Source organism: Typopeltis vanoorti, chromosome 10 (assembly GCF_054136105.1).
Source record: "Typopeltis vanoorti isolate ZY-2024b chromosome 10, IOZ_Tvanoo_1.0, whole genome shotgun sequence".
Lineage (NCBI taxonomy): Eukaryota > Metazoa > Arthropoda > Arachnida > Uropygi > Thelyphonidae > Typopeltis > Typopeltis vanoorti.
Window position 1 is genome coordinate 15,903,013 of NC_143558.1, and position 13,766 is coordinate 15,916,778.

The 13,766-nt window shown below is 32.0% G+C and overlaps 1 protein-coding gene across 2 annotated transcripts in view; it reads right to left on the bottom strand.

Annotated features, from left to right (window-relative positions):
- The window catches only part of LOC150102187 (mitogen-activated protein kinase-binding protein 1-like), a 344,972-nt gene that overhangs the window by 249,507 nt on the left and 81,699 nt on the right, over positions 1-13,766 (bottom strand). For both annotated transcript variants that reach the window (XM_090398639.1, XM_090398638.1), the window contains exons 5-6: positions 9,974-10,066; positions 3,341-3,457 (exon numbers count right to left, since the gene is read on the bottom strand). In XM_090398639.1, coding sequence (XP_090254765.1) covers positions 3,341-3,457; positions 9,974-10,066 — 210 coding nt within the window. The remainder of the gene's footprint in view (positions 1-3,340; positions 3,458-9,973; positions 10,067-13,766) is intronic.

Consider the following 13,766-nt stretch of genomic DNA (forward strand, 5'->3'; position numbering starts at 1 on the left):
TTTTTTTTTACATAATTCCTCACAAACTCAGCCACAGTGTATTTTGACAGATGAAAGAGTAAAATGAACAAGTTCTTTTTGTCTAGTAGTTGATTAGCATGTAACATAACATGCTACTTCTGTTCTACTTGTTGCTGAAATTAAAACTGTAGTAAACAGTAATACACACACACAACTCATACTATGGGCGAGAAAAAAATTTTGACCAGTAGATTTAAGTGGTATTTCTGGAGTCCTGTTTATAATTATATAAAATATCAGAACTTCGAGGTTCACGGTATTTGTTTAGCATCTTAAAATTGAACTGATTATATTTCATTATTTAGCTGGAGGATGTGCATCTCACTCATACACCTACACAAGCGAATTCTCCAGATGGCTTGTCATTCATTGCATAGGTGCATTATCAAAGGAATATTTTTGCATATAGGTTGGAACAGATTATATGAAAGAAAAAAGTATGGTATGTGAAAGAGTTGTTGAACAAAGCAAATAAAGAAGAGCAAAAGAGTCAAGATTGCGCATCTTTGCCATAATATGACAGGACTAAGATGAGACAGAGCGCTGATATTGGAAATGAATCAGTGCAGACTATGTAGAAGAACAGGCAAACCAGCCAGAATGCACACTGTTAACAGACATAATGCATTAGCTTCATAGCCTTAGTTTAGTAGCTATAATTTTAAATAACACAGTCCATAAGACCATTTCTTACCATCATAATGTTCTGCTATCCCGTCCTCACCAAACCGATCACGCCACGTTAGATTGGCTCAGCTCATATCCTATGAATGCTAATAATGTCAAGATCCATTCCAATATTTTCATTTTTAATGGGATTCTGCCACTGGTTATCTGTTATCCTCCTAATATTCCTCGGAACTCCCACTTCAGTGATTTCTAGGCTTTGATCAAAACTATTTCGAAACCAACTTTCAGATCCATAAATGAAAACGGGTTTGAAAACTGCCTTATATACTTGTGGTATGGTGAGTGGTTAATTTTTCTTTTATTCCATATAAATTTATTCAACTGTTTTCCCCAGATACCAGTTTTATTTCTAACTTAACTTTCAGATCCATAAACAAGAATTATGATACTGTATTTGGTGTTTGTAGTTTATATGGCTAATTTCTCTCTTATTCGATATAAAGTTATTCAAATGAGTTCCCGACCAAAACAGCTTTGTTATTCTATTACTTATTTCCATATTTAATTGACATTTTCATGAACTGTGTATAAATAGATAATATAAATGTTTTATTTTTTTTCTATAGACTGACCAATGAGTGAAAATATTTTCTAAGATCCCCCAATTTTCACATTTTCATCTTTTTAATAGTATCAAATATAATATTTTACATTACATTTTAATGTCACATTCTTTGACATGTGATCCACAGAGATGAAGAATGGCAGTGAAGATAGTGTGCACCTATTCCTTTCACCTGATTTTACCATCAATAAATAAAAACATCTACAGGATGTTCTGTATCCTTCTATTCTAAATGCTGACGTTCAACTTTAAGTATCAGATGTATATTGCTCCGTATAAAACAAATATAATAATTTTTTCATTTAACATGTTCGCTGCCAACTACAAGTATACTCATAGTTCGTATATGAGCTACACAAGCCAGCTACGAGTATACTCGTATGACACTTACCACCGGCAATGAGACTACCATATTGACCTTGAAGAAGTGAAAATACTTGGCTTGTGGAGCTAGTAGCAAAACTGTGTATACTCATAGATGGTATGTGCTTTGCACAAGCCAACTACGAGTATACTCGTATGACGCTTACCACCGGGAACAAGATTACCGTACTGACCTTGAAGAAGTGAAATTGCTCGGCGTATGGGAACAGACTATGCCGAAGTAGCGTGTCAGCGAACGTGTTAAGGTAGGAAACCTTTTGATAATTTAATTAAATTAAATTAAAAAATAAATAAAATAAAATAAATTAAAAACAAAACTATATTAAACATTTCTAAAGACCCTCATACGATGTGCTACCCAAAGGTTTGAGTAATTTCAACAGCAAAAGGTATTGCTCCAGTAACTATAAGGGGCAATAGTACCCTTTGTGAATCAGTATACCAACTGTTGACAAGCTGAAAGGCTGTGTTCTTGGGCACACACATTTTTGTAACTCAGTATTTTAGTGGCTCGGTAATTTCTTCCCCAAATGAAATATCAAATTTTAAGGAGTAAAGAATATGCATCAAGTCCAAAAACTGCTGCAGAAACTCAGCAAATGCTTAAGAAAGCATATGGAATACTATGAGCGAAAGCAAAACTTTTTTATGGTACAAATGCTTCAAGGATGGACAAACATCTGTCAACAACAATGAAGGATGACTGTGAACAAGAATAACAATGGAAAACATCACAAAAGCATGTGAGGCTATCCTTGCAGATTGTGGGCAAACTATCTACTGTGTCTGTGATATCGTAGGACTGTAATATGGGATCATTCGATGCATTTTGTAACACATTTTGAACATGAGACATTGCTGCAAAATTTGTGCCAATACTGCACATAAAGAACATCATGTCACTATCTGTAGGGAGCTCAAAAATCAAACTAGAGATGATCCCAACTTCGTCTCCAGGGATAATAACCAATGATGAATCATGGGTTTACAGTTATGCTGCTGAGACAAAGCAGAAGTTGCAGTGAAAGTTGCCAAATTTACCATCAAGCATCCATACAGGTGGAAGAACAACTGGGTTTTCCACCATAACAATGCACCTGCCCACATAACTTTTTTTTGACAATTCCTGTCTCCCAAAAACATGACAGTCATTCCCATCCTCCTAACCTCACCCCATCCATTGTAACATTTTTCTGTAGGTGAAATTATGGCTGAAAGGGTGTCATTTTCACATGACCAAAGAGATCTAGGCAGAATTGCAGGAGGTGCTGAACACAGTCGCACTTGATGGCTTCTAGATATGCTGAAATCATGGAAAAACTAATGGGATCATTGTGTACATGCCCAAAGGGAACTACTTCAAAGGACACAGTGGAAACTAGGAGTTGTCATTTTTTTTTATCATCAAATTCCTTGAACTTATGGGAAAAGAATTGTGTTGAAATATAATTAGAACATTATGAAGTTCTAATTATATTTCAACACAATTCCTAATGAGCCAATGAACAAACAATAAATGAAGTCATTTGGCAACATTCTTTGACCAAAAATTGATCTTTCAATGAATTGACTATAAAGATAAAGAACACTGATAAAATATTAGAATGTTTTTTCAAAGAAACAATGATTAAAGCAGTGTTATCCACAAATATAATATCAAGAGAATTATAACTTCCTTACCTTACAAGATACTTTGTTAGAGGCTACTTTCATATTATTTTTCCAATCCCATACATTAACAATCATATCATGCTGTGAGCCAACAGAAACAACATACTTAAAATTAGGAGAAAATGCCTAGTAAAAAGAAATAATTTTTTCTCCTGTAAATAACAATAACATGAGATGATAAATATAAAAAAGATATCAAAACTCAAAGATAATTCATTTGACAAAACAATTTTAATAACAACAGCAAGTTTTTCCAGGCTGGAAAGTATATTATACTCTTGTTTTCAGTCATGGAAGTGTGTGTGTGCACGTGCACTTTTCTATTGTTTGCCTATGCTAGTGTAAAATATGGCAGTTCAGCTTCAAACTTAGTGAATAAATTCTTATCCTTCTCTTTTCCTTTTCTATTTCTTATCCTTCATTTAATTCCATCTGCCCCTAGCTTTTCTCACTCCATTTCTCCAAGGGATTACAACTTCAAAAACACAATGTTAAGTTGCATGTTACGGTTCCATATAAATTTGTGTGAACTTTTGTTAGAAGATGTGATTACTTGATGATGAAATCTGTACAAAGGGTTAAGTGCCAGGAATTGAGTAATCTTGGAGGAAGAATTTTGCACTGTCAAATAATAGAGGACATTATCAATGAAAACTATAATTTCTTTAGTGTTGTTTCAGTATGCATTAACCAAAGAACATTCTCCACCCCGCCCCCTCCACTTGGGTCAAGTTAGAAAGGAAATAACTTGGGGAAAAAATGTTCTAGCTACCAACTTTCTAGTGCATTAACATTAATAGTGATCTGAAGATCCATTATGATATACACAGATTGTGTATTGTGGTGGACACTGAGGTTGGTGTTTAAATATAATGATTTTGGTATGAGTAATGTTCTTAGTTCATAACCTTAACAATTTACAGTAAGTGTAAGTTTAAAATTCATTAGAGTGGGGTCACCTGTTAATATATTTCAGTCTCAACTCCACTAATTTATATATCTATTTATTATCCTTTTTTATTCATCCATAGTTAAGAATTTATGGAGACACAATACACATGTTAAAATAATTACTTTATTTAATATTAGGAAAGTAATATTCAATGTTTCGACTTTAAGGTCATCATCGGGAAAATACATATGTATAAGTTATTAGCTACATACCACTGCACTTTACAAAGGTAAAAGGAATCTAAGCTGTTTATTAATCTTTTATCTATCCTGACCTCTAGTGGAGAAAAAAAAACTAAATTAATATTTAAAAAATAAATAAAATAAATTTTGAAAAAATAAATTAATTAATTAAAAACAGAACTATATTAAACATTTCTAAAGTCCTCTCATATTGAGATTTTCTTCTGGGCTTGTTGTTGAAGAAAATTTCAATACGAGAGGACTTTAGAAATGTTTAATGTAATTCTGTTTTTAATTTATTTTTATATTTATTGTTTGTTTTTTTTTCAAAATTTATTTTATTTTATTTATTTTTTTTAATATTATTAATTTTTTTTTTCTCCACTAGAGGTCAGGCTAGATAAAAGATTAATAAGCAGCTTAGATTCCTTTTATCTTTGTAAAGTGCAATAGCATGCAACTTGTAACTTATACATATGTATTTTCCTGATGATGACCTCAATACAGAGGTCGAAATGTCAAATATTATTTTCCTAAGATTAAGTAATTATTTTAACGTGTGTTGTGTCTCCATAAATTCCTAACTATGAATACTGACCACCGTGTAACCTTAAAAAAAAGATTTTTTTTTATTCATCTTTTATTTTTCTCTGTTTTCGATTAACTTGTACTACTGTATTCAAATACAGTTAAATACTATTGGAAAGCATACATTACTTTATCTTGAATTTTCAAAAATTAACACAATGTAACTGCCTTAACCTAACAGATTTCATGTGCCACTAATGTACATATTTCTTTATAATGGATAGAAGTAAGGTAGAATAAATAATGACAGATACATAAGCTAATTAAGTGTATGTGTACATGTCATATAATTTGAATATAAAATTATCAATTATTTTCAAACCTTCACGAAACTGGCAAAATGTATAAATTTAAACATTACTGAAACAGTCAAGTCCAACCAATGAACTGCACTGAAACTTAAATTGGAAATAATGTATAAAGTTGAACAAGATATGAGCATATATACTAATATAACAGTCTACACTGAAAATGTTGTGTGTGCATTTTTGTAAATACAGGGTAAACCTTGATATATATGTGGTTAATTCATGCAATAAATGTACAGCAATCCCTCAATTAGTGTGCCTAATGCATTCTTTAAAACAGGCGCATTAATCGAAAACACACTAATTGAATATAATAACCTATGGGAAAAAGTATAATTCATTCTTCCTCAAATTTCTTTTTTGAACCTTAATTTTTTTATATAAGAATTAAGGTATGTCTCAGGGCCTGGTTAAAGGAAAACCTTGAAGCTGAAAGACAATAAAACATATTCAGAATATAAATTTTATTATTCTACTTCTTAACAAAGAATTGAGCTAACATAGTTTGGCGGGCATTTTGTTTCTTTTTTTCATACAACCGACAGTATGGCCCTATTGTCTCTTCTACTCTTCCGTAAATTTTACTGCTTCTCTCTTCATCAGTGTCAGCCTCTAAGCATTGCTGCTTAAAAACTTCTATTGTATAAAAAATATTTTCAAATTGTTTCTGTGAAATCTCTTTTGGCTGACTATCAGTGGTTAAATTTTCTTCATATTCTTCGGGATCTTCCTGCTGTACATCTAACTTTAGCAGGTCGGAATCACTCAATTCTTCAGAATGAGATTTAATTAACTCTTGGATGTTACCATTAAAGGGGAAAAAGAAATGAAGGACATACGAATTGGATGCCAACACGCGAAATCATGTGCTTTATAGATAAAATTTCCTAACTGTTATACAAGGAAAATAGTTACCACTTTAAAAACTACAATGATCATAAAAGAGAAGTTAATTTCCGACGTGTAATAATAAACAACTCATCCCAGAAGATGGATTGATTACCCTATTATCGGAATTGAATCTCCTTTCTGTGATATGCGCAGAAGTGTCAAAGGGTCTCGAATCAGTAGGCATACTATAGCAGACGACAAATTTTGGTGGTAAAAATTTGGAACAGTATACATAGTGTACATGGAAGTAGGATAGTATGCCGAGAGGGTAATGGATGGCAATGCTGTAGCCAATGAAGTTCTAACTGAGGCTTGGCTATTGCTGTTACCCTCCTGCCATGATCAGAGCTTTAATAGCTCAATAATACCTTATCCCTACACTGTCTCCTACAGATAACGGGGAAGATGAAAAGCATTCTTGCTTCGCCCCTTTAAGCCAGTCTTTATAAGGACTATAAGTATAGTATGCTATTAAAAATAACTTTCTAAAATGTTTTAAATGGGTAACTAAATTATTTCATTCTAGTGAGTGATTTTTTAAAATAGTAAGCCATAAAAATGTATAGATAGAAAATTTTTTAAATCTGTAACATTTATTTTTATTTTTTAAGATGGATATAGGCACAGTAATCAATTTGGGTATCGAAAAAAAATGACACACTAATTGAAAACACACTAATCAGGGGTGCATTAATCGAGAGATTACTGTACTGTACTGTATATATCAAAGTTAAAAAACAACGGGAAAAATTTGATTTCATCCATGATGTTTTGGAATATTTGTAAGAAGATTTAATTTTGCCCTTTAATATATTTTAATTGTGAATGATAGAAATACAAAGAATAATGAAAAGCAAGTAAGCTAAAAAAACATTTATATATTAAAGAAAAATTATAAAACGAGTAAAAAATGGAGTCAAGCATTATTTGAACAGCTGTAGTCTTCTTTTTTTTTTTCTGAAGAAAACAGCTAATTCTGTTTTCTTCAGAAAAAGTCACAATTTCTTCTTTCTTGTTGTGGGCATGCTGTTGCTCCAATTCTATAAGATCTATGTCAATCAGTGGCTGTGAATACAAATTCAGCCATTCTCTAACATTGGGAGAATAAACATCTTCGAAGGCAAGAATTCTTTCCAATGATGCTAATTTCTTCAATAAGATTGTCAACTCAATTTTCAAAGTGACAAAAGTCATTTGCACAGTAAGGCAGAAGATATTTTCCACAGCCCTCATTATACTAGCCATAACTTCTTGCCATGACTCAAATATTTTCAATAGCTTGCCTAATGTTAAAATTCTTTTTTCAGTCAATAAAATTGCACCTTTCCCTGTTGCAGCTTGCACTACTTGTGCAAAAGTTCTTCATACACAATAGGCCTTGAAAGTTAAAACAGTCCATTGGCTGTAGCAAGGATGTAGTGTTCATAGGTAAAAATACAACTTTTACATTTTCACACAGGTCATTCAGCACAGCAGGATTGTCAAGAACTAAGAGGGCTTTAAATGTAAGATTATTTTTCTTGCAATAGTTTTTGACTGCTGGAAAAAATAACTCTTGAATCAGTGTTCGAAGCTTGCAAGATACATGACTTTATTTGCTTACCAAATTATAGGCAGTTATGCTTTGTTGCAATCTCTTAAAGCCATCGGATTTAGTAAACGGTAAATAGAAGTGCCTTAGAAGGCAGAAATATAAGATTTGATAATATCAGAAAAGAATGGTTTAAGAAAAAAAAAAAAAAAAAAAAGTAATTAATAATAATAGCCATGCATACAAAACTAATGTTGCCAAGGAACTACAGAATATATCAGCAGAAACAGGCATCTGCCTAAAATGAAAACAATTTAAAACCCAAGTAAACCAATCATTAACAAATATTCAAGGAAAAAAGACAGGGTTCTCACTAAAAATATTGAAGAACTATTAAGAAAAGAACAATTGTTGTTCAAGAGTTGAAATGACTAGCCAGGAAATAAAATCAAACATGTGCTGAATCCAAATAAACTTCTTGGTGAAATGAGCTAACATGTAACTATAATCCCATGCGAGTCGGTTTTCTGTTAATGTCTTACTCTATGCCTCCCCCCCTTTTTTTTTTGATAAAGACATCCAAAAATGATAATTTGTCATCCTTCTCAATCCTGAGTGTTTTCTTGGGGTTAGGTATCATCACAACCTTAGAAACCTGTGCTTTAAGAATGATTAAGAACAATGAAACAAAAAAAGAAGATCTTACTCTTGTTCAGTCAATTCCTCAAGAAATCAACTGTTATCTCTGATAAATCAAATCAGTGGGTCCCCAGAAATTAATTACAAGGGCACCATTTCTTTACCTTATGCAGGTAAAATGTAAAAACAGATAGCATGTCTTAAAATCAGTCCACATCTTACAAAACTTCCCATATTCACCTAAAGACAAAGTCTGTTTGTAAAATAGAATCCCATATTCATGTGGCAAGCTTTACACTAGTTAGAAGTTTTGAAATCTGTAAGAGAGGGGGAGAGAGAGCAGCAGATGTGGAACATAAAAGGAAAGTGGTATCTCTATACATGTCTTCTATGAAGATCATGATATGAACTGACCATCCAATTCCATGCAATACTTGGATGACAACCTTTACACTAGGACATTTAAGGGGTCTACTGAAGTGACTCATTCACATGGAAGGGGTTATAATTCATGACACCTGGAAGTCTCTTATTTGTTTGATATAAGACCTCTCTTATGCAAAGAACCATCTACACACTTCACGCAAGAATACAAAAAATCATTAACTAATAGCTCAAAAATTCTCATCTTATCAGATGGCATCAATGCTGACTATGCCAGAGTACCTCTCTGGGACAAATAATATCCTTCAACAGTACACAAGATCTTGAAATAAAGTCCAAATTAACCAAAACATGAAATAATTACTGGAGATTAGGCCAACAGATGAAGGTGATTTTCCCAATGCTACTAAATGAAAGCTGACAAATTCCATCATATTGGCCCCTATTAACATACAGTGCCCAAACTTGGTCCTTGACATACACACACACACACACAAAAGAGCAAAACTTGGAACATTCCAAAGAGCAATAGAAAGAAGTATTTTCAGAATTTTAATTCCTAAAGTAACAACATCAAAGATTAAAAAATTCAGATATTAAACAGATCACAAAAACTGTTGATGTTATTTGCAAAGTCAAACAATTAAAGTAGACCTTGGCTTACCATATAGCCAGGATGAAGACAGATAAGTAGTCCTTGCTACAGTTTAGATTCCCAGAAAAAGAGGTTGAATGAAGTTGGTTGCAAGGCTAGAAGAAAGCACACTGGATAAAGATAGTCCATAAGAGGGAAAAGGTGAAAAAAACTGAAGCCCAGCAATGGATTGCAACTGGCTGCTAATTACAACAATAAACTGATTATGGTCTCTCACTAAGGCTAATGAGCACTACTACCCTTCTATTGCACAAACAGATGGTATCATTCATGTACACCTCACATAAAAAATTATGTGAGGTGTACATGAATAAAGATATATCAAAGATTAAGGCTGACCTCTTGCGTTGAGTCCTCATTCAACTCTTGTATAGATGACCAAAAAAAAAATTGAAAAGTAAGTTTCTACAGCAAAGAAATATCAAATTAATTACATTTAAGATAATTATAATTTCACTGCTAAAACATTCATATTCAGTATCCTATTACTAAAAGTCTCTCAATTTACTTACAACACAGTTGATACCATATTTGTGTCCTGGAAATTCTGCAACATGACATTTTTCTTGAACATCCCAGACTCTTACATGAGGCTGGTGCCCACACTATAAAAGAAAACAAATTGCACTGAATCAGTTAATAACAGTTCAAGAACTAATTATTTTTTGTAATTAGACCACAACATTCACCGTAATGGATTTATTCAGCTTAAGTATCACATTATTTTTGATAAATAATACAAATATATTCAGATTATTTTGACACATAAGTTTCATGTAGCTCCCAATATAAGAAAATAAACAAAAAAAGTTAAGTTTTATGGTAAAGAGATATTGCTTTTTATCAACCTGTAAGATTAAGATTAATGGATTATTTATTATTTTTTTTGTAAAGTTAGAACCAGCAATAAATCAAATATGCCTGAATAATGTGAAGGACAGGGATAATATTTAAGTACGCCAAAATATGGGAGGTGTACATGAATAAAGATATATCAAAAAGAACAAAACCCTAAACAAAACAAAAATCTGTAGTAAGGATGATAGCAGTACAAAAACAAGGTGCCAGCCATTTCAATAGATGGTCATAAAATAAAAGACAGAAAAACTAAAAATAAGTTTGCTGTATTTACTAAAATAAAGAGCCAAAAGGCTCTATTTAGTTCAGTGATGCAAAATTATATAAGTGGATATTAGATCCAGCATTATTTCAAACAGCCCTTATCAAAAATGGACTATCAGAAAGTGAATATAGATGCTTGGCAGCATTTATGTTTTCTAAATAGTCTGCACTAAGGCAATTCATGAATGCCAGTGAGTATATTCCTGTAAGCTCTCTGGCCAACTTATTTTTTTTTACAAAACTTTCATAGTTTCTACATTCAGCTTTGAAATAATGCTGGATCTAATATCCACTTATATAAGTTTGGTATATGGTTTGCTAGATATTAGATGAAGCTGATTTGGTTTGAAAGTGTATGTGTGTGGTGGAAGGAAAAAGTATATCTTACTTAATTGCCAAGCAAGGGTAGAGTTCATTTTCGGTTTCCTGCTATACACCCTCAAGGGGGTTTTCATGCTATGACAGCACAACATGAACATTATACAGTTATAATGCCATATCTTAGGAGAAGAGCTGTTACCAGGACCACATGTGAGGTTGTTGTGGCCACTAAGCTATAACTTTTAAGACCCCCCCCCCACCTCAACTGAGTAAATTAGATTTAATAGCTTTTCTTTACTGAGGCAGAGGTACTTCATAATGTGAGACCGTAAACTGTAGCCAGCCATGGCTGTTAACAAAGTTATATTATGTATATGTTAAACCATATCATATAATGTTGTCTGAGTGGATTATAATTAACTTGATAAACATTTCAAATTAGTGAAATAATTACCAATGATATTATGTTAGAAAAATTTGAGAAACCGAGAAAGCTGAACAATATAAGTATTAAATCATGAAGTCAGCTTATGCTTTATAAAGACAGAAGACAAACAAACAAACAAACAAAAAAAAAAGGATGTGGATAAAAAAAAATGTGCAAGTTATACAGTACACTTTTAAAGAGTGCTCTGCAAAAGACTTAAAAAGCTTGGAAGTTATTTTAATATATCAGTTATTCTCATGATCTTATCAAATTACCAGAATTTAAAATTAAAATTTTAAATTTAAGAATTTTAATTTGAAAATTCTTCAAACTTACAACAACAATACAATATTTTTAGCACAGATAACTGAACAACCTCCAACTGACAGGGATATCAAGTGGTACAACATTCACAACAAATAGCAGCTTATTAAAAACTTGAAAGGAAAATCTTTACTTGACATTTGATACTGTATACAAATCTAAATAAGAGAAAAATTGCAAACTCGAGCTCACAAATCACTCCCACTGTTTGCTGCACTATTTAATTCTCTCTTCTGCAATCCACTTCATGACTACATTAAACAGATTAGCATTCATCTTTCGATGTTCCTTATATAGATAAACAACAATATTCACTATTTGGTACTACAAATGCTAAAATAATTAACTATTACTCCAATATTATTTTGCCACTAAAAGAACTGCAATCCCAAGTTCTGCATTTTCTGCCTGTAACCACAACCATTTTATGATTGAGTCATCTTAACCCACAGGATATATATTAATTTTTAAAGGGTATGCATAGTTGTGCAATACATATTAAGGGATGGCAGGGCACTATGAAAGTCTCAGCAACTGTCATTATCAAGCAATACAAACATAATTAAAAAAAGGCGCAATTTTTTGTGCTTTGATTAAATCAAAGTGAAAACACAGAAACATCAGATATTTTCCAGAAGATATATAAGGTTAGCAAAGCAGGTCTTCCTCTGGATCTTATTCCTGCCATTTGGCATCAAACACCTGACTGCTAACCTTTCCTCTCCCATTCTGTTTAAGTGACCAGCTTAGATTAACTCTGCTCACACATTCCTGAATGTGATGTCAAGATTTTTCCTAATATCTTCATTATTAATGACTGTCACTGATATCATTTGTTCATTCCCCTAATATTTCTCAGAACTTTCACATGTGTGATCTCTAGTCTTTGATCAACTGCTTTATTTCTAACCCAGCTATAAGATGAATAAGCTAAAATTGCTTTGAACAATTTTAACTTATACACCATCTTGTACACTTCTAGTCTGCTAGCTTAGTGTTCTGGCTAATTTCTCTCTTATTCCATATATGTGTATTCAACTGGCCCACCACACCAGCTTTACTTCTTCTGTTGTCTATTTCCATATTAAATTTGCCATCTTCACTAAAAATTGTGCCTAAACAGCTGAAATATTTTACTTGTTCTATAGCTTCACCATTTAAAAAAAAACAAGAAACAGAAAATTTTTTCTATATTGCTGTCTATTTTCATAGTTTTTGCCTTTTTATTCTTGATTTTCATACATTTGCTTTGTTTAGGAGTACATCATTTGCATAAAGCAAAGAGCTAAGTTTGATATATCTATGATTCTGATATCAGGTTTAATGCCACTTTTTCTTTATAATAACATGAATAAGAGTGGCGATGGCATGCATCGTTATCTTGCACTAGATTTCATATCAAACTATCTTCCTGTACTTCCTTCAATTCTAACTTACAATTTAAATATAGACTATGTATAATGTTTCACTTATTCCATATAAATGGAGCGTTTTGAAAAGTTTTCCCTCTAAGAACTTTGTTGAATATTTTTCCGATCTACAAAAATATGGTAAATTTAAGAACAGATCCTTGTTATATTTTCATGATTTCTCAACTTCCGTATATGCTGGCATGCAAGACAACTGGACATATAAGAAAACCACCAAAATTTATTATTTTTCAAAATGTGTATATGCTATACTGGCTGTATAAAATTACCATTACCACAAATTCTACTCTTGCCATTGACAGCTTCTTACACATTACTTTTACTTTAAGATCATGTAGACAGAAAAATTAAACAGGTATTTTCTTTACTGTATTTTATGAACGATGTCTTCTAATATGAGATGATAGGTTTATACTAGTCTTCAGTTTTGTATACTGTAATTCATGATATCGTCATGCCAGTAAGGTATCATTAGTATTTAAATGAAAAACTATGTACTTACCCTAATGAATACATTTAAATACAGATATTTATATATAAAATATATTACTATATTAGTATTAGTATATTAATATACTAATTAACAAAATATAAAGACAAAAACTTATTAGAAATGCAGCACGTGTCTAACATAACACTGCTACATAGTATGTGTTACTGTAGGAGGTAGACAATCAGTTA